A 27,203-nucleotide genomic window follows, 5' to 3' on the forward strand; every position below is an offset into this window, starting at 1 on the left:
ATTTCAATTACAGGGCTATTGTTTCTTTTAGTACTTCAGTATTATTGATTGCTGCTCATTTGCAATTGAAGTGGAGTGGATGAGAAACGCTTTCGTTCACCCCTTCATATTTGATTGGATGTGAGCTCCTTAGAGGAAAGGCAGGATGTAAACGTAACAAATCAATCAATCAGTGAATGAATAAAGACTATTCTTGAATCTATCCAGGTAAAAACAAGTTAAATGAAATTGGCTTTTAATGTGCAGGAGGCAGAAAGATCACCGTGAAGCTGCTGAGAGTGTACATGTGAGTGTACATGTGAAGTGTACATGTGAGAGTGTACATGTGAAGTGTACATGTGAGTGTACATGTGAGAGTGTACATGTGACGTGTACATGTGAGTGTACATGTGAGAGTGTACATGTGAAGCTGCTGAGAGTGTACATGTGTCTCTACTACCTGCACCTGTGAAGGCATAAACTTTGCATGTTGCAGGGTCTATCAGCATTTTAGAAAAGTAGTATTTTCCCCTTATTATACCATGATTTTTGAAGTCTCCACAAAGTCAGGATGGATGAATCATAGAATCATAGAATAGTAGGGTTGGAAGGGGCCTACAAGGCCATCGAGTGCAGCCCCCTGCTCAATGCAGGAATCCAAGTCAGAGCATCCCTGACAGATGGCTGTCCAGCTTCGTCTTGAACGCCTCCAGTGTGGGAGAGCCCACCACCTCTCTAGGTAATTGGTTCCATTGTCGTATTGCTCTAACAGTCAGGAAGTTTTTCCTGATGTTCAGCCGGAATCTGGCTTCCTGTAACTTGAGCCCATTATTCCGTGTCCTGCACTCTGGGATGATCCAGAAGAGATCCTGGCCTTCTTCTCTGTGACAACCTTTCAAGTACTTGAAGAGTGCTATCATATCTCCCCTCTGTCTTCTCTTCTCAAGGCTAAACATGCCCAGTTCTTTCAGAATCTGTCCATTTCAGTTTCTCTCAGTTTTACTTTTTCCAAACGTAAGTCTGGTTTTGACCCGAACTTTGAGAATTTTTGAAAAAGAGTTCATATGAAAATTCGTATGCATTTTTGTGTACATTTTCCCAATACATACATTTTTCTATGCAATTTCACCTAATATAAAGCACATTTCCTAATATTTTGTATAAATATAGCATTTTAAAAATAGAATTTTTAATGTTATTTCCACTAATATATGCATCTTTGTGCACATTTTTCTTTAATATACATATTCTTGTACACATTTCTGACAGGAGTATTTCATTGCAAAATTCAGAGAAGTGCAAATTTCAAAGGATAACTGAATTTCAATTCACATATTAGTTAAAATTGCAAAATTAGGTAAGTTTGCATTAAAATGCAAACCAAATGAATTTCTCCCCCATTCCTACTGCAAAGTGGGATCCACAAAGAACTAGATTTCCTGCAAGGGCCCGAGGCACAATAGGGGTCACAGCCTTGATATTTTTAATAAGCAGGAGTTTCATGTCTTATCCCAGGTATGAGCATCAGCTCGTTCAGACTGGTTTATACTGGAATCCCACCATGCAGTCATTGCATAACTCACCAAGTGATGGAAAAGAAAAGAAAGAACCCTGGCTATCTGAATCCTTTCAGGAAATGGGTCATAGCACAGTGTAGAGCACATATTTTGCATGCAGAAGATCCCAGATTCAGTCCTTGCCATGTTTAACCACAGTAAGATTAGTTGATGTGAAAGACTCCTGCACGAGACCCTGGACAGTCATTGCCAATCAGAGGACTAAGCAATACTAGGCTGGATGGACAGAGTCTGACCTAGAATAAGGGAGCTTCCAAAATTCCAATGCCACATATTATGTTTGATAAATACTGCCAATCCAAGGTTGCAAACTGTTGACAAAATCAAGCCATTGCTTAAAAATTCAGAATTTATATCTCTGCTTCCCCTAAACATGGAAATACCTCATACAGGGCCAGCCCATGGGTCATGCCCCCAGCACATGTCTGGCATGTGCCATGATTTAAATACACCATGGTGGGTAATTTTGATCATGAGAACCAGATCAGAGAGTCATCCTGAAAGAATTTCATTCAGAGGTTTCATGGTACAGGTCCTACGAGGTTTTACAGTACAAATAGTGAACCACAGCAGGAACAGCACTCTTTTCCTGAGCAGAATTATTAAGTCATCCCCACAAATGGTTTTACAGAGGCTGCTTGTGCTCATTTAGGCTTCAAAGGTTTGCTTGGTTTTTATTGCAGGATAGGTATGTGAATAGTCTTTGGATATCAATTCGTTTATCCATTAGCACAAGAACGATGAGCATTATTCTGTCAGCTCTTGGCTGTGCTCAGATTGAACCATCATTTGTCTTTGCGAGTAAATATTTCAGCAGTTTGGTTTTCCAAATTAAGACACACTTGAGGGCACTCTGCATATTGCAGAAAAACCTTAGGTATAAAAATTCATCCATTCCTTCTCCATTTCTGATAAGTGTGCAACATAGATGGAGAAATATATCAGTTTGCTGCAGATTTTGTGACAGAAAAAAATCATTTGCTATCTGCTGAAAGAGACCATTTAGAATGTAATTAACTATGTCTCTCTTACTATGGCTTCCAGTCAGTTCCACATAGATCAGTATAGATCAAGGATGGGCAACTTGTGGCCCTCCATATGTTTTAGCCTACCACTCCCATCATTCCTTACCATCGGCTATGTTGCTTGGGCTGATGGAAGTTATAGGCCAAAACATCTGGAAGGCCATGAGTTGCTCACCTCTGATATAGACCATGCACACAGAACGATGGGAGAAAGCTATTTTGCAGACAAAATAATGAAGGCTAGTGAAATGTATGTTATCATGGAGAAATAAAAAGAGAAAAAATACTTTGAACACAGGAAAAATAGATTTGAATGTGTATTTGTAATCTGCATACCAATCCATTTTTATTGATACATAGTTGGGAACAGGGACAAATACTCATTTGTTCTCTATATTTGTAGATCAGTAGTAACTTGGAAACCAGTAATAGTCTCTGAGCACTTTCAATTATTGCACAGGGTGAAGAACACGAGGAAACTTTGAAATTTTATCATATGTTGAAGAGGCAATGCACATTCAGTTTAAATTTAAAAAAATTAAACTGGTAAGCAACTTGTCTGTTCAGCAGTTCAAATAGGTGCAGTAGAAACATCTAGCCATGACTACAGTTCTGCTCTATGCTTGCTTATAGTTTGTCAGATTTTTGGCTATGTAGGACAAAAATAACAGTCCAAAAGCCTTTCAAGTATACTCTCTAATTGTGATCACAGATGAGGTGAGAAAATGGGGTGGTCTAGAACCCCACCCTCATCTCCCCCAAAATGCAAGCAGTAACAGTGTTCAATTCAGCAATGTTTAAGAAAAACTCTTTAGATTTTGCAGACACAGATGGCTGTTTTGCAGAGGCCAAGGAAGGCATCCAAATGCTGCAGTAGCAATTCTGCATATTTGGCAATTTCACAGGCCCTTTCAATATATCTGTATTAAGTAGAGCAAACAGAATGAGTAGATCAGAAAACTACAGGAAAACCTGACTAAGCAGCAGTTACACTGTCCTTGGATCACACTTTGGTCTACATTAAGACTCAGAAAGTTATATTTCTGACCCCTTGTAAGGCAGTTGCAACAATAGTTGAACAGGTAAAGGTGATGAACTTTTAGGGATGTATGAATCTCTTACCTTGCCATCTGCGGGGGGTCCACCGGGGGGGGGGGAGGCAAACCATTCCTCCCCCCCGGAATCCTTGCCAGCCAGCTCTGCTCCATGTTGACTCCACGGAGCCGCTGGCTGGCTCCGAAGCCTCAGTGATACGGCCGCCATTGCCATATCACTGGCTGGACTGACTTACTGTGGATACAAATGGCATCTGGCGTAGCGGACGCCATTTGTGTCCCTGCTCGTTGACATGACAGGCTATGTAAATCTTTACGTAGCCTATCGCGTGAAGGAACAGGGACGCAAATCCACCATTTGCATTCCTGTTTTTTCATGCAATAGGCTACATAAAGATTTACATAGCCTATCATGTCAAAGAGCAGGGATGCAAATGGCGTAGCGGACGCCGTTTGCATCTGCAGTCCATCAGTCCAGCCAGTGATGCGGCAATGGTGGCTGTATCACTGGGGTTTCAGGACTTCGTGGGGAGGTGGAGGTAGGAGATCCGATCCTCTACAGACTTTGGGGGGCTGGATTCAATAGAATCCGGCCTCATTGGGGTCCGTAGAGGATTTCTCCAACATCCCTATGAACTTTACCTTTCCCTTCACAATGCCTGAGATGTTTGTCTGGTGGGTGCGTAGTTGTGGAACCAATTCTCTATAAAACATTTGTCATTGCTATTCTTGTTCCAGCTCCTTGGTGTGAGAGACAGTCATAAGATGCTTTTTCTTTGCATGGCACCAAGAAAGTCATAATTGTGGGTGAGTGGTTGCTGGGTTCAGGAGATAGGCTTATTGCCCTTTCTGGATGGGGTTGCACTCCCTCTGAAAGATCAGGTTCATAGTCTGGGGGTACTCCTAGATCCATCACTGTCACTGGAGGCCCAAGTGGCTATGGCATCTTGGAGTAGGCTGTACTTTGCCATCTACAGCCTCACGTGGACAAGGATAGCTTGGCCACAGTGGTACAGCACTAGTAATAATCTCAAGACTAGATTACTGCAATGCACTCTCTGTGGGGCTGCCCTTAAGGCTGGAGCTAGTGCAGAACACAACAGTTCAGCTGTTACTGGGAACTGCCCCTTTTAAGCATGCAGCTCCTTTGCTGAGGGAACTGCACTGGCTGCCTATTTGCTACCGGGCCAGGCTTAAGGTTTTGATACTACTGTACAAAGCCCTAAACAACTTGGGACCAGGTTACCAGAGAGAGTGTCTTCTTCCTTACCAACCTGCCCAATTACTGAGGTCATCATGTCATCACATGTCATCACAAGGCATGCTCCTGGTGGTTCCGCATGGCACTATGGCCTGACTGGAGTCCACCTGGAGAAGAGTCTTTAGTGTGGTGGCTCCCTTCCTACCTTTGGAACTCCCTACCTTTGGAGGTCAGGCAGGCACCAACACTGGGTTGTTTTCCATGCCTCCTGAAAACAGCTCTTTTCCAAGAAGCCTTTCTTGGTTAACCAGCCTCGGTTTTATTGGCACTGTTTTTTAAGTAATAATTTTAATATAATGTTTATTCTTCTTATCTCTTGTTGATTTTATCTCTTGTTGTTCACCACTGTTGTTCCAGAATCTGTTTAGTTGTGGAATGGTATACAAATGTCGTAGATAATAAATAAATAAATGAATAAGTGTTGAACAGTGGTGTAGCGGAGCCAGGGCTCACTGGGTCAAGGTGCTGGGACGTTTTGATTAGCAGGTATAATGACATCATCTGCCATTCCTCTCAGACTTTCTTGGCTCCTCTGAGCTTAACTGCAATCCTCATCACAGTAGCTGGGGGGAAATGAATTTCCCCAACAACAATATATAGTTGTGAGCTATCCCTGTTGCAAGGCAAAATATTTTGCAGTGGCTTGGTCTTGAATGGGCAATGAAGACCCATTAGCTTTAGAAAAGGTGTAAGCATACCAGAACTGGCTTGTTGACTTTGAGATTTATGCATGGTGTGGAGCACGTGGACAGGGAGACATTTTTCTCCCTCTCTCATAATAGCAGAGTGTGGGGTCATCCCATGAAGATGATGGGTGGGAGATTCAGGACAGGTAAAAGGAAGGACTGAATGTGAGTGTGCTGGGGGGGTGGGGATATAGGTGAAAAAAGCAGGACAACAAACTATTCTGGTTTGGAGGAGCAGAAGTGCTGCAGCCCCAAGTGCTGCAAGCACAAAGGCAAAGGCAGCATTCAGGACAGGAGGAGAGTGCTGGAAGCCCCAGTCTGCCACTCTTTGCAATGCGCCACCTAAGTGGACGATGCACCCTGCTTCACAGTCAGGCTGGCCCTGCTCCTGGAAAACTGTGAGCTGCTGGTCTTATGCTGTTGGGGGATATGCTGTGTCTCTCTTGTTCCCTTTCTCATTCATTCTCAGGTCTCTCCAGCCAAAGTCCGGCATGCTAACCGCTACACTGCCCTTTGGCAGCTCACAGTTCTATGATTGTCAGCTGATCCCTAATAAATTGGGTATTATGCTATGTACTTCTGCTCTCACACACATAATCCACACAAGGACATACCACATATATAGATATGGATCAACACCGCTTTCTGCATTTTTGGACTCCCGTTGGGCTATGGGGAGTCCAAAAATGTCATGATGAGTGCCTGCACATCAGGATTTACCACTACACCACAAGGTTTTATTTATTTAATTATTATATTTCTATTCCACTTTTTTTTTCCTCCTTAAGGAACCCAAGGCAGTGTACATTTTATCTTCCATCTTATCCTCACAACAACAACCCTGTGAGGTAGGTTTGGCTGAGACTCTGTGACTGGCCCAAAGTCACCCAGTGAGCTTCCATGGCTGAGTAGGTACTAGAACCTAGATCTCCCGACTCCCAGTCCAACACTCTAACCACTGTACCACGCTGGCTCTCATGCTGGTGTTGAGGCTGTTATCAGCTGCAAATACATTCTAAAGGAAGAAATGCAAATAACCCCTCGAAAAAGGACTCTGGCATGTAATATATAACTGCAAAATATAGAAATAGATGAAGTGGGGTTTGGGAATGAACATTCAACTAGGGCACTGACCTTTACTGAACTTTATAAAATAGTGCGCCAGCACAAATCTCAAGGTATGACGTGATTCTTAAAGAAGTCCTCTTAGTATTGGGGAAAGGAGGGATAGGTGCCACTCTACTGCATATTTAAAAGCAAATTCAGTTAACAGCTGAGTCCAAAATGGTTTAAGGTCACTGATATTTTTGAATGTGAAAATTTGTTATGTTCATTTTCTTTGGTAAGGGATTTATACTTTGGTTTCCTTGACTCATCTAACAGAATTCAAATAAGGACAATAAATGCTTATGCAAATGTTTAATGCTTTATTTCCAATCTGCAATTGATCTTGAGGAAGTTGAATGGATTGAAGAATAGAAAGAAATGTGTATTCATTTGTGCAGGGGCAAAAATAGTTCAGATAATTTACATTGAACTGAATAAAGTGCCTTATTATGGAAAAGTAAAAGTAAACACACTTTGCTGTTGCCTTTTAAAAAATCTCTTTTTAAAAATGGCAATCTCCAGCGGTGTAATTCCGCAAACTCAAATAGCACCGGTGGAGCTCTGTCAAAACTTTCTGATGTGCATTATGCTTGTGCAAGCATTTGCACAACCACTTGTGCTACCATGCTTGTGCAAATGTAACTTTAATTGGATTCTCCTCTTGCATGTAGTTCGGAACCTAGTGTTCTGCTAGCACAGCATCATTTGTGCTATCAAAATGACACAGTTGGATACTGCCCTACATTTTAAATTAGAATAGTTCTAGAACAAATCAAGGTAGTACTCCTGGAGTATTAGAAGGAATATTTGGGGAGAATATAGATCCTAACAATTATATTAAAATGCTTGGATTCTAGAGCCTTGCAGTCTGCCGTTTTGTTTTGGGGGGGCATTTTCTGTCAGCCTCTCTATAACAACTGTCCTTCGAGATATTTCTAAACTTGTGTTGGTTTTGTTTTTTGTTGTCTTAAAATAGAGCACAATCTAGTCAGAGCTAAATAGCTTGAAGTCCTATTTTTTTCAAAGAAGGAGGTGAGCAGGTGGGTTGCTCTCTTTTCCATTGAGATCAATGCCTCTTAAAACCGCAGAGGTTTGACTGTGAACACATGCGCACAGTTTGGAGTTTTAGCAAAAGAAGAAGAAGAAGAAAACATTGAAAATTGAAGTTAGAAAAGTGATCGCATGCTGGAAGTTAGAAAAGTGATCGCACACTTTCCTTTTTGGCAGGTTTCTAGCGCAGGAACGTTGCAAGTGTGCAGCAAAACATTTGGCATGTTTTATGGGGAGAACCTGCCTGTTTAAAAATTGATAATCTCTACTCTGCATGTTGAGGTCCTGTATGTTGTGTTAGATATGGTCTAATCTAACAAGTGTGATGGAACCTATTTTCTGTATGGATCTCTTTTCTGGATTGGCCACTGCATGTGCAAAGGTGTAGAGCAAAGCCCTACATCCAGCCCAGGTGTTGCATTCATACTGCTATTTGCTGGACTTGGGCTAGGTATGTGCTTATGGACAGATGCTGCTGTCAGCTCTGACAGCATCAATAATCCCTTTTGGCAGATGGAAGTACTGTCTCCAGGGACCCCTTCCTTTTGATAGGTAATCAGCTGTCAAAGACGACAGTACCAACAATCAGTTCAGCAGGGATATCTTTGCACTCAGCAGCATGAGTGCAGCCCTCCTCTGATGGCAAAGATTTCTAGATTGAGCTGGACTATTTTTATACAATGTTTTATTTAATGAGTTACTTAGTTATATTTATATCCTGTCCTTCATAAAACTCCCAGGACAGGTAACAACAATATTGAAAACAACCAACAGTGAAATACAAGAAATAAGTCTCTCATAAAGCCAATAGATCATCAGCAGGGAAAACAAGTAATCAACAGTAGAATACTGAATCTAGTCATTCATAAGTACTGTTCAGACCTGTCAAGTCTGGGTAGTTATATTTCAACCCTTTCTGTCTGGGATGTTCCTTGTTCATATGTGTAACTAACGTTGCAGGTTATGTTGGTTTGTATACGTGTTTGGGGGTTCTTTATAATTTCATGAGCTGTTCTGATATTCGGTGAAGTTTTGGTTGCTTTGTCATTTTGCAATTTAAGACAATGGTAGTGTATGTATTATGGAGGGGGTGCTGACATTTTGACTTTAGACAGATCTTTTGAAAACATATATAGCTCATTGTGCAGATCAGGGTGAATTATTTTGAGGTGACAGCAACACTTGGTTATGCAAAATATTTCACATGTTTCACATTATTTCCCCCCCACCCCATTGGTGTTAACTTTTAGCACTGATGAAGGTAGATAAATAGTAGTGTCAGTGTAAAATGTATTATTTATACAAGACTTGCAGATTTAAGAAGTCAGCAGCATGAGGGGTTGAATTTGTTGTGTCTTTGCAGTTGTTCAGTTTCATTGTCCTAATTTCAATGAAAAACCATGTGACTCTGTTTTATCACTGGAATAAATACTGTGTCATTAAAAAAATACCCTGTATTTTAAAGTTATGCAGTCGTTTGGAAGCAAGGAGATTTTGTACAAAGACTGATGCTTACTGCATCAGATACTGCTGAACAGCACGCTAAATGCCATCAGTGCTTGGAAGGCAGAGGCACCCCAACATTTCCCCAAAGTATCTGCTCATACTTCTGTTGCAGAAGTGTTACTGTAAGAAAGTGATCCGGGCTTGGCAGCTGGGCCTGAGGAACAGTCTGTAAAGAGAGGCCCCTCCTCTATGATAGAATCAGGAGGGGGAGAGAAGAACACAGCCTCACTGACAGTTGGAACTGGTCAGTTGGGGAGTAGGCAGTCAATCTGAGAGAGTGTGATGGATTCAATTTAAGCCTGCCTCTAGCCCTATTCAGGTGTTCTCTACCTGGGTAGATCAAACACGCAAGAAGGGAGAGCTCGACAGACCCCCCACCCTCACATGTTGCTGTCACCTTCTACTTACAGAGGGTGATATCTGAAGAGTAAAACTTCCTGTATCCAGCATTCTGGCTCCCATGGAGAATCTCCACGGATACAGGAGGCGCTCTTCTTCAGCTGTCACCCTCAACAAGTAGAAGGCAATGGATATGATGAAGGAGAGGTGCGGGACTGGAGCACTCTCCCTCCTCCCGTGTTTGATCTACCCAAGTAAGAGAATGCCTGAATAGGGCTTGTATGTGTGTCTCTTTCTCTCACACACATATAGTCGCCTTTCCACCAAGAAAATGATGCTCAAGGCAGCTAACAATAACAAGAACCAAAATTTAAAATAAAAACTTGGTTTAAATAATCATAAAGCAAATACAATAAGGGTACAATTCTATGCATGTTTAGACAGAAAAAAAGTCCTACAACTCCTACAACTTGCTGGGGCATGCTGGGAGTTGTAGGACCTTTTTCTGCATAAACATACATAGGATTGCACCGTAAAGCATAATTTAAAAAGCACAACAATAAAAGCAAAAACAGCTCCCTGGTTTACTGCACGAAAACAGATAAACCATGTGGACAGGATGGAGAATATGATATGCAGAGGTGACTGTAGGGTTGTGGAAAACTGATGATGAACAACTTAGAGCCAGCTACTTCTCTCCTTTTTAGAGCATATCCTAATGTTGAGAGTTGCAGTCCAACACATCTGGAGGGATCCAGGTTGGAGTTGGCTGTTCTAGAGCAAGGGTGGGCAGAATGTAGATCTCCAGATGTTTTGGAGTTCAACTTGTAGAAGTCCCTGCCAGATGACCAATGAACAAGAATGCTTGGAGTTGCCATCCAAAACATCAGGATAGATCTGTTTTCTGCCCACACCTGTTCTAAAGCATGCTGTTTTCTAGAATTAGGATATGCAGTCCACCAAGGAACTTCAGAATAGGTGCATCAATTTAAATAGATTTAAACTGTTTTAAACCAAATGGGGAGACAACTAATGAATCTTGATTCCTAAACCAGACAGGTCTTCAGACTTCTACATTAGTTTTCAACACATGGCATAATTTTCAGTTTATTGAATGTCAGATATAGGGATGTACGAATTGTGTACCTTCCGTGCTGCTTGACTTCCGCAGTTTGCGGCCAGTGCTCCGGTATGCCCTTCACAAGCCCCCGAAATTCTCCTCTTTTTTTTCCACTCCGAAAACTACGAAGATAAATCCATACCGACAACCATAATTCCAGTGCCGTCTCCATGAGTCTGCATAACTTCCGTAAGAATCGCTATTTTTCGTAAATACTTACTTTTTTAAAAAATTGAAATCCTCCATCTCCGTTTACTTTCAGCCAAAACACTTCCTCTTCTTAGGGGCTTCCCAAAAGAAGGCTGTCTTAGGTGTACCTGAGCAATAAACTGTTTGTTTAAAGCAACACTGTTTTAAAGAAAGAAAGAAACTTTTAAAATGACCATGCCTCTCCAGGACCTAGGGGCTTCTTTTGGGAAGCCCCTAGGAAGAAGAAGTGTTTTGGCTGAAAGTAAACAGAGACGGAGGATTTCAATTTAAAAAGAACACCCACAAACAAAGCAGTGAGCACAATTCATTTTTTTAAAAAAAAACTTATGTATTTATTATCGGAATATACTACACTGTGTTTTTATTTACGAAAATTTTGCGACTCTTTGCGGACGACAAAAAAAAAGCCACATGACTACTGGCTCCGCAAGACCTCGTGGTGCCATTCCGCAGAAGATTCTGTGGCATGGACTGAAGGGAATTCAATCCCATTTCAGTCCATGGCAGAATTCTCTGACATCCCTAGTCAGATATATGGTGTGGGGGAACTGACATGGAGGATTTTTCTTATGTGTTCAGCACTGTGATATCAAAGGCAGCGCTAGTGCCTAATACTCTCATGTGTAAAGATTATTTTAAAATTAATGCTGAAAATGATTTTTGTGTTCCCCACAACACATAGAAGTTGCATCGCACCACATTTGGAAAGTATCAGGTTGGGGGAGGTTGGTTTCTACTGGAATCCTGTACATTTCTACTCAGAAGTAAGTTCCACTGAGTTCAATGGGTTTACTTTCAAGTAAGTGGTATAGGATTGCAAACTAATCTTTTTTTAAAGGAGTTAATGATAGCCAAACTAAAGCTTCTCTGCTCCTCTGTCACTTTGATTAGATGATGTACTGGGGGATGGGGTGTGGGGAGGAGAGAACAGTATATTTTGTATAAACAACTTTTAAAAAATCAGCTCTCTAAATGGCAGGACACTGACAAAAAGTTGAAAGTGCCTGGCTTAGGATAAATGCTGTAATTCAAGACCTGTAACTAATCGTCCCCTTTGCTTTCAGTGCTGCTGCTGTATGGGAGATCGATGTGTGTGTGAGAGAAGTATTGGGCAGAGCCTTGTATTTGCTTAGGATGTAGAACAGCCTTCCCCAACCTGTTACTCTCCAGATATTTGGGATTACAACTCCCGGCATTCCTGACCATGGTTGGGGAAGGCTGCTTTAAAAAGAGAGAAGTAGATGGCTCTAAGTTGTTTGTCATCAGTTTTCCACAACCCCACAGTCACCTCTGCATGTCATATTCTCTCCATCCTGTCCACATGGTTTATCTGTTTTGGGAGAATGAGAATTTCACCGCCCATCACCCCCCATCATTCATTGTTTTAAATTGTCCTTTTACTTCCTGGTAGAAAACAATGTGGATGTTATATAACTTGAGAGAACATGCCCTGGCTGTTTTTATTTCTTAGTCTGTCAGATCATTCAGGTGTAAAAGCTCCATTTAGATGTAAAGGCACTGATATTAGGCTCCCTAAGGCAGTCATCCCTGAGCAGCCCTGGGCGAAGGCAGGAATGGCAAGCAACATGGCTGCCCCCCCCCCACATTCTGAGGTGGAGGGATGCACGTCCTTATGAGAGCCCTGTTGACTCTCATTACGTGTTAAAATCTTATTTTAGAAAGAAATTGATTTTTTTAAAAGAAATCCCATTCCACCAAATACAATAGAAGAGTAACAGGAAACCACCAATGTTTTAAGTGAGTAGGCTATATTTATTTCATAAATGATGAGCACAAATAGTTTCCAGGCGCCTTTTTCCAAAACACTTTTGAGGGAACGAAGTTTCCCCCCCTTTTTCTTTTAACTGTTCTTTCTCCCTTATCCTTTCACCAATCTTCCTGAAATTTTCTGGATATGTAAAACCAACAATTCTTTCTGTCACCTTTAAATTTCAGAAAGATTGGTGAAACTTTTTCAATTTTATGAAGTTTAAATGACACCCCCCCAATTTCCATTTACCATAATGGAACCTGTTTTTAACTGATTGCCTTAACTATTCGAGCCACAACTCCAATATTTTCATAACTTTGAGAATTAGAAAATTAGAACAGTGGCTTTGCTTTTATATCTAAAGCTTGAAGGTAGGACGTAAAATAATGTACTAAAGGAATATAACATTTTAAAAAAAATAATTAGGGCTGCAATCCTAAACATGCTCGGAAAGAGTGAGCCCCATTGAATACAGTGGGACTTGCTTCAGAGCAAACATGCACAGGATGGCACTGTAGGTTATTTAGTTCAAATAGCAAAGAATATACCACTACTTCAAGTTTTTATAAAAGAGAACTTGTTATGAATTTTGCAGGCGTAATGCAAATAGAAACAAGTTTTCATACAGAAACATTCTGTTAATTGTTTTTTCTTGCACTGTATTCACAACAGCCAACAACATTTCTTCTGCATTTACATTGAACAGTAAATTTCCTGTTTCACAGTTGCAAGTAATAGGTACCTCAGGAACTCTGTGTGAAGGCTTTTTTTTTGGAAGAAAATATTCAAGTTCCTCTTCCCACCTGAAATCTGTTGGATGAAAGAGAGTTTGACACATAACGAGGTTCGACATTGTTGTACTACATAGAAGCATCTTTTCAGATGTCCTTTACAAGTGGGAAAGGAAGTGGGTGGGAGATTTGATACCAGCTTTGTTTTGTGTTGTTTGTATCACAGTTCATCATATGTTTACAATGAGTTCATAGCTGGAAGACTTTTACAAGGTATTCCTCTGATCTGTCAGTAATTTCCTCAGGTGTGCTATATTCAGCAAAGCTGGCAAGGAATTTTTCTGGTGATGCTTTCAACACAGACAATTTGGTTCCCACTTTTCTCGTGATGTCACATCCTGTTAGGATGTGGCCCTTTATGAGAACACTGCAAGTTTTTGTCACACAGTTTCCTACTGGCAGTATGAAAAAGAACAAACTGTGTTTCTCCCCTCCACTTTTTTTTTTTTTAATCTAAACCCATTTTCAGCCAAAGTCTTTTTTTCAAACAACTGAAACAGGTATCAGAGATGGAGGACAAATACATCTGCATCTTTGCACAGCAACATGGCTTGTGTGAAACCTGATGGTGCTGTATTGAGCAAGTGGATGATTAAACAGCAATCTGCTTCTTCTCTAGGGACCATCAGGTGGCTCTTTCTCAAACTTCATGATCAGTAAATATGGCAGCTTGTCTGTTATCGCTGCCTTCAGTCTTATTTCCACTTAACACAGTGTTTAAGTTCAAATATCTTACTTTGTCACAGAAGTATTCTTTGGATGACAGCTGCAGTAGCTCTTTTTTATTGAGATATGCCAAACCCTATCCACTTGGAGAGGTAAAGGGCTTTCTCCATCTAGTCTTACAAACTCAGTGGATTGACCAGTTTTATTTAGTTACGACATTTGTATGCTGCCCCATAACATAAACTTCTCTGGGTGGCTTACAATAAAGAAACATCATCATCATTTCTATACTGTCCCATAGCTGAAGCTCTCTGGGCGGTTTACATAAGTTAAAACATTAAAATACAATATACAAAGTTTTAAAGCCATTTACACAAAAGCACACAGACAATATACACAAACAACATATAACAAAAACAACTTTGAACAGTCAGTCAGTCATAACTAAAGTCTAACTAAAGTTGCAGTCTTATGACAGTTGAAGATCCTTCTCCAATTCCTCCAAGAGAACTAGTAGTTGGCTTGGCTTATGTACTATAACATAAGCTTGGCTTGGCTTGGCTTGGCTTATAACTTGGCTTGGCTTGGCTTATAACTTGGCTTGGCTTGGCTTGGCTTGGCTTATAACTTGGCTTGGCTTGGCTTATAACTTATAACTTATAGCTTGGCTTGGCTTATAACTTGGCTTATGTACTAGTAGTAGTAATGTGGGACTGAGAAGAAGGTAATATTTCAGTAGTGTTCTTAGTGATTCCCCTTTCTCTTTTGCTATGTGCAAGAGTCTTTCAGCAGTAGAATACATTTTCTTTGTCTATGCAGGCATGAAGTTTGTTTGTTTCCTTCCCACCCTATTTTAATTCAGCACTAGCAAATGTTTCTAACTTTACCTTCATAATAGTATCTGTCAGCTCTTTTTGGTGAACAAAACATTAATCTCTAAGCTGTATGTAAGAATCAAGTCTAGGGTCTTTGAAGGGAGACACTGTTACCTTCCTTGGCACTGACGACTTGGTGATGAAGTGATGAAGGTGCATTTCACTGGAAGTTATAAATGGGTTTCCTCTTCTCTTTATGAACCAGAATACCAATGATGCAGCATCGGGAGCTGTGCTGCAGTACAGTTCATGAGGAGTAGCTGCTGTGTGATATCTTGCTCTGCCGTATCCAATAAGTTCTCAGTAAATAGGTGTTATCCCCAGAACCTAAGGATACCCTACATCCCACTAAGTGACACATGTCTGTTGACCAATCTGACCAGATATTCCTTTACCAGGACTCTCTATAATATCTGAATAGTCTTTTCTAGATTTGTATCTGGAGAGATCATACTGAGTGGTCGCTTTTGTTGCCTGATAATGAAATGGCCCATTGAAAACTAATGTTATGTGTCAGGGTATTGTTTTTAGAGCAGGTAGATCTTTGCAAGATTCCAGGACACATACCACAGGTATGTGCTGCCAAATTCCTGGATCACAGGAAGGAGGCCCTGCACTGGCTGAAGATATCATTCCCAATCTATCCTTCTGTCAGTTGCTATGATAATTTTGAGAAGATAGATGAATTTCTGATTTCTTGTGGCATCCGTTGCAAAATTCTTTGTAGTCCTCAGATCATTGGCAAAAGATAGTTGAATATCTCCTGGGTAGACTTTGTTGTTGATGCTGCTGTTACTAAAACTTGAGGTATATATTGTGTTCGGGGAGCTACATAACCTAATTTTTGAAAACTATTCAATTCCTATTATTATTATTATTATTTATTTCATTTCTATACCGCCCAATAGCTGAAGCTCTCTGGGCGGCTCACAAAAATTAAAACCAAAGAACACACAGTAAAACAATTTAAAATATACAGAACATTAAAACCACAATATAACAATACAACCACAATAAAACCTAGCAGCAGTGCAGGAGTTTAAAATACAGATTTAAAACAGCAAAGATAAAAATTTAGAAAGCTAAAATGCTAAAATGCCTGGGAAAATAAAAAGGTCTTCACCTGGTGCCGAAAGGAATACAATGTAGGCGCCAGGCGAACCTCACTAGGGAGCTCATCCCAGAGCCGGGGTGCCACAGCAGAAAAAGCCCTCCTCCTAGTAGCCTGCAATTCTACTGCAATTCCTGCAGTTCTGTTATCTAACAAGATGGCATCTTCCTGGTTTCCATACAGCAAATGAAGTGAGGATGTCTATCCAGGTTTTCTATTCCTTCACATACCTTTTCTGTAGTGCAGGTGGTTAACTAGGGCTGCTATCCTATACACACTTACCTGGGAGTAAGCCCTATTGAACTCAGTTGGGGCTTACTTCTGAATAGACATGTATAGGATTGCACTGTAAGTCAGTTTCGACTTTGCTATGGCAGTCTATGCTAAGGAGTGCATTAAAAGGCTCATATTTATATTGTGCGTCTGTGAGTGTTTATATTTGCCAATGATTGTTCATATATAAAATGACATTGCTCAGAGCACTACTGGGCAACTTCAGATAATCATAATCTCAAAAGTCACAACAGCTTTACTTGCACTCACATGAAATGTAGCTGGTAATTCCAAAATCTTCACCCAGTTTGGAGATATACTCTTGGAGCTACACATATTCTGCTTTGAGCTGTTTTTACCCCTTGAATACATGAGTTAAATGAACATGTGACGAGAGGCACAGAATTGCACTTCCTGGCACTGAGCTCTGCCCATTTAACTGAAGATGTAAAAGGGCTTCAGAGCACATAAATCTGCAGAGGTGTTGATGCTTCATTATGATCAGGACCTTGACTATACAGGGTTCCCAAATGTGTGGAAAAGCTGACATATATAGCTGTATGTATGTAGAAGCCCATTGCACACCTTCTGCTAACATGTAAATGTTGGGGCAGAGCCAGCAGGCATGATCCTGCTTTCCTCTGCACGTCAAGCCTTTTTTGCACATTCAGTTACAACTTCCACATCCTCAGTTCCTGGTTACCTCATTGTCTTCATAGTTTATGTCACAACACAGATCTTTCAGGAACACCACTGCTTATTTTCCTCTGTTATGAAAACTATTAGTTTCTTTTCCTCTTCCTTTATTTCTACTTTTAATAATAGCAATGTGTCCCTTTCTGTTTGTAGTAGTGTGGATGGGAAGTTGGGCACAATTAAATAAATGTATTCCCTGGGCTGGTTTGCAAGACACGACAGCCCATCATGGGTTAATTAACCCTCAAGGAGCCGTGGTGCATGTTGGCTGCCATTTTGAATATCTGACCTCTGATTGGGGGTTGTCGTGTCATCTGAACCTGGCCATTGGGAGTTATGTGAGGGTTAAACAACCCTCACATAACCCTACAACTGGCCAAGGATTATTTAACCATCACATAGCCCCTGATGGATGGATTTGGATGACACAACAACCCTCAATTGGGGGTTGCATATGCAAAATGGTGCCTGTGGCTCATCATAGGTTAAATATCCCACAGTGAGCTGTGGTGTGTCATGCGAATCAAGTCTCTGTCAAATACCACAGATGGAATGAAAGAAGCAGAATGTGAGTTATCAGGAGATACTTGATAGTATGCTTTGATCTCCTGTATTTCCTTCTATATGGAGAACTCAAAACAATTGCAGTGGTTAATTAATCAGAATACTCCTGTGAGATTTAGTAGAATTATCCAGTTTTACAAGAGTAGAGGTCTTTATTTATAAATGCACCTTCTCAAAATGTAAGATGTATTAAGCCTTGAAATCAAAACCTCCAAGGATTCAATACAGAAATAAGCTTGCCATACAGACAATGCTGTTATTATGTTGGAATGGGGATCATTTTTTGAAATGTTATCTGAACACTTGAAAAATCAATAAATTAAATCAAGCTCTGCCACAACTATCATGTTGTCTCTCACAATAATCCCAAGAGCCTTTTCTTATAAGTAAAGTAAATTAATTTAACTATTATTTATCCATGGGAAATATGTTTCAGCTTAGGATTTCAGTTTATTATTAATTCTTGCAATGGCCTTCCATTTTGTCAGTGTATAAAGCATCAGTATTAAATGTGAATGGATGATCATTTGTCATAAATAAGAAAACCCCAAATGTTTTGTGTAGTCTTTGACACCTGCATCAGAATGTGATGCTTTCAAAAATAGAGAGTTTATAGCAGGGGTGTTGAACTTTAGGCCTCCAGGCCAAATCTGGCCCATCTGGGGTCCCAGTACAGCCCTCCAGGGTTCCCCAAATAGGCATGCCCTTTCCCCTGATGGTTTGGGGGTTTCCTAACTTTTACACAGCTTTTCCCCAATCTAAAAGGTTGAAACGCTTCTCCTAAGCTCTTACTGGCAGTAAGAGCTTTAAGCTAAAGTATGCTGGTGTTTGGGGGTTTGGGGCTATACCCCCTTTGCTTTCAGCCCTGCCCACCACTGTAATGTGGCCTCTGAGAACTTCTCTAAAATTGAATTTGGCTCTCGGGCTGAAAGAGGTTGAACAGCCCTGGCTTATAGCAACTGATCTAATTACTACCCAGGGCACCAGCCTTCTGCTCCTGGCCTTCACTGCTGCTCCTGCATCCTTTCACCTGCTCTACTATGTTATTATTCTGTGGCTCTCTCTTCTTCTAATCTTCAAGACTCCTGGATATAGGAAACTGTGTGAGAGAAAGTGCAAAGGGAGGCGAGTGAGAGAAAGAGAATGGGATGTTGTTGCATATTCAGGTCCTGTACTGCTGTACTGAAGAAGTTTTTTTTGGTCCTATTTTTGTAGCCTTACAAAGCAATACCCCCTTTTTTTGGTGGAAAAGGTTAGACAGTAAAGTGTCTGTAGCACTGCCCTGCAATTGACACACTCTGGTGCTAGGACAGATTCATGCATGTCACTGGTTCTCTCTTCAAGTCTTGAAACACTAGTATCCCTTTAAGGAGACAAGAGTGTGTGGGAGCCCCAGGTGTACAGCTGACATATATACTGTGTTTATACCATACAGAAAATGGTATTTCTTCAAGCTTCTCTTCATGAAGAGGTAAAAATGCTGGGTGGCAAGCGAATGAAGTTTGCTGCTCGAGTGCCCATTAAAGTGCTCAGGCAAATGGCAAATTGCATAGCCTTTCTATAAGGCAGTTGGTACTAAAGGTTTGAAAATAACTACAATTGCCATCTCAAAATACACCCCTCTACGTTTCCTATATCAATAGAGCCATAATAATACACAGTTGGAAGAGACCCCCTTAGACTTCTGCTCCGGTGCTTTCCTGCTAGGGATGTACGAATTGTGTACCTTCCGTGCCGCTTGACTTCTGCAGTTTGCGGCCAGTGCACCATACCGTTGTTCACAAGCCTCCGGAATTCTCCTCTTTTCCGCTCCAAAAATAACGAAGATAAATCCATACTGACAGCCGTAATTCCGGTGCCCAGCCATCTCCGTGAGTCTGCATAACTTCCGTAAGAAAGCCTATTTTTCCTAGATATTTACGTATTTTTTCCCCTGCCCTGAGACGTGCAGTAATTACTTTCAGCCAAAACACTTCCTCCTCCTCCGGGCTTCTCAAAACAAGGCTGCCCTGGGTGTGCCTGAGCAATGCACTCTTTGTTTAAAGCAACACTGTTTTAAAGAAAGAAAAAACCTTTTAAAATGACCATGCCGGTCTGGAGCCCTGCACAAGGTATTATTCTCCCTGCTAAGCTTTATATTTCCACATCCAGCATTGTTGTTGACGTTGTGAGGCTAAAATGGAGAGGAGAACCAACTCTGTGCATGTCTACTCAGAAGTAAGTCTTACTGAGTTCAATGCAACTTACTCCTACATATGTCAGCACCCCACTTGCCCCCAGCTCAGCTTTGTATTTCCACATCCAGCTCATGATCAAACCTGTTAGTTATCTCACTGGGTGACTTTGGGCTGGACTCTAACCACTATCCCATACTTCTGTTATGAAACTCATGAAGAAAAAGAGGCAGTATAATGGAAAGTTATTTCTGAAGCAGTCACACTTGTACAAATGCAGCATGAAGGGAAAGATCAGCAACCTTATCTTTGAATAAAAAGCACACTCTGCACATGCTCAGGGAATGGACAAAATGAGGAATAAACATACCAGGGAATATGAAGAACTGTATTCTTCCATTATGTGTGTGTGTGGGAAATCTCCCTCAGTCCAGCTGTTCCCTGGAAACCACCCCCCCCATTCACCCAAGGGTCTTCTGAGATAACTAACATGATGTCATGTGCCCCAAATGACCTCCAAATGCAGCAAACCCAGAGCAAAATTCCCGTGGGAACAACCCCCTGGAGCATCCGTGGCAGATGCATCTCAGGACTCCCACAAATTATCTCTGTTGATAACAAGGTTTTATTTATTTATTTAGAATTATTTATTTAGAATTATTTTAGCCCGTCTTCAAGGGTAGAACCCTCCCAAGGCAGCAAATGAGACAAAATAAACAATACTAAGCAGTAAGATTCAATAGGTTCCATCATTTTCCCTAAGTGCTTGATCCTTGGTCCATCTGGTAGGCAGGAGCAAAGCTTGTTCCCTAATATGCAGCCTGTTTGCACGATACTGATGCTGAAATCAGTTGTGTCATGTTTTTCTCCCGGTGACAAGGGAGAAAAATGCCATCTTTTTCATGACAGGCATTTGATATATGCAATTTTAAGTCTGTTCTACTAGGTCTACTTAATCTTCTTTTCCCTGAGCTAAGAGAGCCTTGTTCATTCATTTATTGTCCTTGTATAACGCATATTCCAAAACCTCTGCTGCTATCCTCTGAATCCTCACCAAGCTGACAGTATTCACATAATAAATGGATATTCACATTCTAAATCAAAGTCAAAGCGACACAATGCTCTAGAGGGAACCTTCACTTGTCTGAACAGAAAGTCAGTAATAACTACCTGTAGCTTGAAGATACAATTGTCCTGCAGATGCACTTTGAAATAGTAGTGATCGTCGTTATAGGAACATTACAGTGTTAACTCTTGATCAGCATGTAATTTGTGGTAGGTTCTGTTTACTTCTCCAAGTTCCTTTTTAGTAGTGGTGCTCAGTAATCAAAACTGTGAATAGCTGGGGAAATGTGAAAGGCAGAGGAGATTCCCTCTGGATCCCACTTTGAAGTTATCTTCCAGCTGTAAACAAAACCACTAATTCTTGTGTTGTTTTTGTTGTTGTTGTTGTTGTGATGGATAAAATTGTATGTTGTGGTAGAATCATAGAATAGTAGGGTTAGAAGGGGCCTACAAGACCATCGAGTCCAACCCTCTGCTCAATGCAGGAATGTTCAGTTGGAATGTTCAGTTGATGGAATGTTCAGTTTGGACTCGGGAAACCTGGCGTCAAACTACATGTTACTGTAAGCTATATACTAGTAGCTATGTGTTTTTTCCTTATTCAAAAGTAAGCATGGGGACCCAATTGTGACCCTTGTGTATGTGTGGGGTAGGGGGGCTTTAACCCTTTGCTCCACACTGCAGTCACAATCCAGATCATCTGTAATTTGTATTGTCAAAAAAGGGCAATTGAAACAAATGGATCCTTTTGGGACAAGGCAAATTGCAGGGGTGTGTGTTTGTGTGTGGGTTAATCCAGATCATGACCACAGTGGGGAGCAAGTGTATAAATCCCCCTACCCCCCAGTGCTAGGGTTCCTATCCAGATCTGGTCTCCACACTTCCTTTTGAGTAAGGGGGAAAATGCTAACTAGTGATGAATATTGAGACTTATCTCTTCTGTTAGCTCTGCTATGTGTTACTCACTAGATCCATCTGGAATTGTTGTGTTGAACACATCTTTCTACAGTGTATCTGTCCTCTGCCTGTAGTGGATTGGGGCTAGAGATGTAGGATGTGGTGGTAGATTTACATGCCTTTACATGCCTTTGGGGCATTGAGATGGAGGTAAATAGGGTAGAGTTTTAAGTAGCTGTAATATTCAGTTATTCAATTCAATAAACTGGGATGCAAAAAGAAGAAAATACATCTTCCCAAAAGAAAAGGGAAGGGAAGGGGGAGAGGGATGACATTCCTTCTTCCTGCTCCATCCAAAGTTAACCTTTCCTTAGCTCAGCCAGCACAAAGCAAGAGGGTAAAGTAGAATCCGATGTGTAATGGCTGAAGGTTAAACTACACAGTACTGCCATGTCTCCCTACTCAATTCTGATTCTATGTTTTTATCAGGTAGATTTTACCCATCTAAAATACATGAGTTGATCTGCCGTGAATCATCATGACCTGAAATGGAAGCAGTCCATGTCAGGTTTTCCCATCTAAGGTCTGCTCTGCTGTGTTCAGTCATTGTAGTAATTCAGTCATTAGTTATAACTGGCTTTTCAAATGTCAGATGAGCAAGCTGAACATTTATCCCACCTCCCCCTTCCTGTCCCTCACTTTCTCTTGCATTGTTTTTTTGTAGAGCGTGATGAATGTGACAGCGGACAGCACAACTGTGATGAAAATGCAATCTGTACTAACACAGTCAGGGGACATAGCTGCACCTGCAAACCTGGATACGTGGGGAATGGGACCATCTGCCGAGGTGGGTCTGTTCCTCCAACAACTTGATAAAAGGAGTAGACACTATTAATATTTCTTGACAGTTACCTAAGTTCAGGCAGCACAAGATTCTGGGCTCTGATAGGGATTACCTGTCTGATGTATCGTCTGGTAACATGCACAGACATTATGAACATTGATCTGTGCAGAATTTACTACTGGGAAAAGGTATTTTGAGGCACTTACAGTACCTTTCAGTTTACTGCTCAAGAATATGGTTGTTTTGCATAGTTTTCACCATTGTATAAACTGCATTTTTGAGCAGTACAATACAATGGCTTCCACAAATATCTTTTAGGCTAGGGCTGTGTGACTTTTAAGCTAGAATAGCTCTCTTTTAAACAAGATCTATATGGCTTTTAAACTGTGACCATAATTTTCTTTTATAGTCAAGTAACTTAGCTGCCAAGAGCTGCAGAATATGAAGAGTGGCAGACAGATATGATTTTTGTTTCTGATGCAGTTTGTTTTATGGTGCATTAATAAGCTTAGTTGTCTGCATTTTGGAGATATCATTGCTGTTGTAGGCTCCGAATAGACTATAAAGTATATGTGTAATAAGATCAGTTGTATATAATAGTGCTGTAGTTTATACAGGTTTTTTTTAAGAAAGAAGGATGAGACTCTTTGAAGGTGAAGAGAGAAAATATGCACCACTCATTGGTCCTGTAGTTGCTAATTACTCTTACAATATTAAAATATTAATAATACGGGATTCTGTGTTCTGTCTATCATCATCATCATGAAAAATACATCAAAAACAATTCTTATGCTGCAGTCCTATAGCCACTGAACTGGAAGTAAGCCCCATTGAATTAAATGGTACTTACTTGAGATCAATGTGACTTACTTGTAAGCAGATATGTAAGGGATTGCATGGTTAAATGTTATTTAGGTAGTCACCGTTCACTGGCTTTCTAAACAGTTGCAAAGGATGCCTTGTTAGAAGTTACTTTTGCTTTCATGTGAGCCCTTTAGGATACAAGTCACATAATTTAAGATTCCAAGTTGACAGGTTTGTCTAGAAGGTTGTAAACTGGCTTATATTTTTTTCAAAGCATGTTGATTGGCAGTACTTAGTGGTGATCATTTGTGCAGAATCTAGTTTCATTTCATGAGAAATTGTTGTAGATAAGCCTATGTTGTCTTCCAGGGTTACCACATCTGCTAGGTAGAAAGTTAAGGAATTTGGTCATTTGGTCTCCATCATCATGGTTTTAAATTTGTGTAGCACAATCAAAATCAAATGATCTATGATAGAGATGGGCAACCAGTGGCCCTCCAGATGTTTTGGCTTGCAACTCCCATCAGCCCCAAGCAGCATAGCCAATGGTGAGGGATGATGGGAATTGTAGGCCAAGACATCTGGAGGGCTACAAGTTGCCCACCCAATGTATGATCTATACTTGTTGAGATTCTGACCCAAATTATCGTTTAACTGAAAGAGTTGAAATTATACTTGGATGGCATTTGTTCACTCTTGCAGTCATTAAAAAAAAAAGCTTCCTTCAGTGAGGCTTAGCCATGACTCTAGCTAAAGTTAGTGATAGATAAGCCCCATTGAAAGCAACTAACTTGACGTGGAATTGAATTTAGCTAGATTAGGAACATTGGGCATTTTTATATAGTTTGACAATATTTCTATTTTTTTTCCTGTGAGAGTTAATATGTATTTATTTTTGTCAAAGGATTTATAAGCCATCTTTTCCGGAAAACCCCTCCCAAGCCAGCATACAAAATTTAAAACAACAAAACACAATAAAACAACGAAAAAAACAATAATTAAATCAAAATTAACAAAACCAGATAACACCATATAGCTCTAAATAAAGTCCTGACTAAATTATAGGCCATGGTAAATAAGTAAGTATTTAGGGTCCATTTGAAGTCCTGTAATGATAGGACCAGTAACCACTACCAAGGAGGTCCTGTCATTTATGCCTGTCTTTTTAGACAGGTGGACTCAAGCAGGCAGGGTAAGTAAGGGTGAAGGATGTCTTTGAAGTAACCTGGGCCCAAACCATTTAGAGCAGGGGTGACAAACCTTTTTCAGCCTGAAGATCAAATTCAGTTTCAGAAAAACTTGCAGGGGCCCCATCCCAGTGGTTGGTGGAGCCAAAGGTGTTACATGATGTGCTCATGTTAGACCTGTATACAAACTTGCACATGTTCTAACAAGACTCACACACCCACTTATAAGGAATCTTTAGGCATAAGATAAGGAATCATTGGCAATAGAGCGTCTATGGCTAAGAAGGCAATTCCCACCCAAAGAAGTTCACGCTCAGACAATGTTGGAGAGGATGACACCACAATGGCACATTTATTGGGTTATTCAAAGACTCAAATACAAGCTCATCTTGGGGGAATTAGCTGAACAAATGGATTTAACACTTAGGACCAATTCGGGTTGCTCCACACTGCACCAAGTTATGCTTTGGTGCAGAAATTAGGTGCATTCTTGGTGAAGCTGAGCTCCAGGCCTAAAAGGAGTTTTCACGACTGTGGGAAGGAGTCTTCCGGAGGCTTGAAGAGCATACACACACACAGAGCAGAGGGGGGGGGGGAGGGACAAGGAAAGAGGGGGTGGAGGCTACAATTTGTACTAAGGCCTTCCAAAAATAATTGTACCTTTCCTTGGGCTGAAGCCCTTTCTTGCAGACAAGAACTAGCACGCATTGGAATTCCTGGTCTCAAGTGAAGAGGAAGGAAAGCAGAGAGCCTTGACTAGGGGAGGCAAAGCTCCCACTGTTGGCACCTTGCTCTGGCAAGCAAGGAGCTTAGCGATTTCAGCTATTTTATCATGGAACCTTTCCTCTGGGAGGAGAGACTCTTGAGTGATTTCAGCAGCAGTGTGGCACCTTACCCCTGAAGGGGTGAGGCACCCAGTGATTTCAGCAGCATGGCCCCCTACCTCTGGGAAGAGGGGGACTCGGGACTGCCCCAACCTAAGGCTTTTTATACAATTCAAAGAAAGGCATTGACACCACAATTCTGATGAGCTGGACACTGCTAATTGGCACTGGGAATGGTGCTGCTTGCTATGGGATAAAGACTGAGTTGGCCTTCCATAGGAGAGCCTCATGTGGCGCAGAGTGGTAGGCGGCAGTATTGCAACCGAAACTCTCCCCACGACCTGAGTTCGATTCCAGCAGAAGCTTGTTTTCAGGTAGCCAGCTCAGGTCGACTCAGCCCTCCATCCTTCCGAGGTCAGTAAAATGAGTATCCAGCTTGCTGGGGGAAAGGTAGTCACGACTGGGGAAGGCAATGGCAAACCACCCCGCTATAGTCTGCCAGGAAAATGCCAAGGAAAAACGGAGTCCCTCTAGGGGTCAGTAATGACTCGGTGCTTGTACAAGAGGACCCTTTCCTTTCCTTTCCTTTCCTTTCCTTTCCTTTGCCTTCCATTCGGTATAACAAAAGAGGGTGCTTGGGGATGATGGGTGTACTTGCAGGAAGAAACGAAAGTCCTAATTACTGTCTCTTACTCTTTTAATGAAAGATGACTTCACATGTCAATGGCGGTCTTAAAGATAAGTGTCAAGGCTGGAGTTCAACAATGGGAGCATATTGCAGGTAGTTGGCTAGGTAACTTACCTGATATCACTCTTGCTATAGAACACATTCATGTTTTGCTGAATTCTGACCCCCACCTTTGTCTTTCAGGAATGCATTTTAAGCAGTCCATTAGAAACTGAATTGCTTGATCTAGTCTTGCATGTTGCTCTCAACCCCATTCCTATGCCTTTCTCCCACCTTTGCTGAGGATGAAGGCACCTGGCTTTTTGGCTGTGTCCCAAAATGGAGTCAGTGCTGTTCACTCAAAAGAGAGCTACTTCGTAACAAAGGCTAAAGTGCCAAAATAACCCTCAAAACTCAATTTTTAGCAGTTTATAGTAGGAACGTATTGACTCATGAGGAGCATGTTTATTTACAAATAAAGAGGAAAAGCTTCTGCATGAATGTTTAGAAGTAAGCAGGACTGAGTCACTAAGCAGTACTTTCAAATAGGATGTTGTCTTAGAAGTAAGTATGAGCATTATGTCTACTCACAAGTAAGCAGGGCAAGGCTCTGTATGTCTATGCAGAACTTAGCAGGACGTGCCTCTGCAGGACAAAGCTCAGAAAGAGGTAGGACTAAATCACTCAGCAGCTTCCTCCTCTGCCCCCAGGGAAAAGCTCTTATCTCCTATCAGCAGCTGATGGGTCATGGGTGCTTTCCCCTGCTAAGCACTGAGAAAAAGGGCATTTTTCAGTATTAAGCAAGGGAAAGCACTTATCTCAGATCAGCTGCTGATCAGAGATGGCTTTTCCCCCTGTGGCAGAGGAGGTGGGGCCAGATGGAGACCCCTGTGGGCCAAATGGGGCTTATGGGCCAGGGGGTTCCCATCTGATTTAGGATTTTAAAGGCCAATACTAGGCTTTAATATGAAATAAATGTACAAACTTTGTAATTATATGAGGACTAATTTTACCCTCAACTTTATATTAATGCACATCAAGGCTGAGGTATAAAAAAAAACCTAAACAAACCCAACCCA

General features: G+C 41.2%; 1 protein-coding gene across 1 annotated transcript in view; it reads left to right on the plus strand.

The window, feature by feature from the left end:
• NELL1 (neural EGFL like 1) overlaps positions 1-27,203 on the plus strand; it is a 673,415-nt gene that overhangs the window by 387,260 nt on the left and 258,952 nt on the right. Inside the window, exon 14 of the mRNA XM_084852331.1 lies at positions 22,523-22,645. Within this exon, the coding sequence (XP_084708457.1) occupies positions 22,523-22,645 (123 nt within the window). The remainder of the gene's footprint in view (positions 1-22,522; positions 22,646-27,203) is intronic.

The sequence above is a fragment of the Heloderma suspectum genome, chromosome 1 (genome assembly GCF_057233095.1).
Source record: "Heloderma suspectum isolate Gila_16-S chromosome 1, 16-S_ref, whole genome shotgun sequence".
NCBI classification, from domain to species: Eukaryota; Metazoa; Chordata; class Lepidosauria; order Squamata; family Helodermatidae; genus Heloderma; species Heloderma suspectum.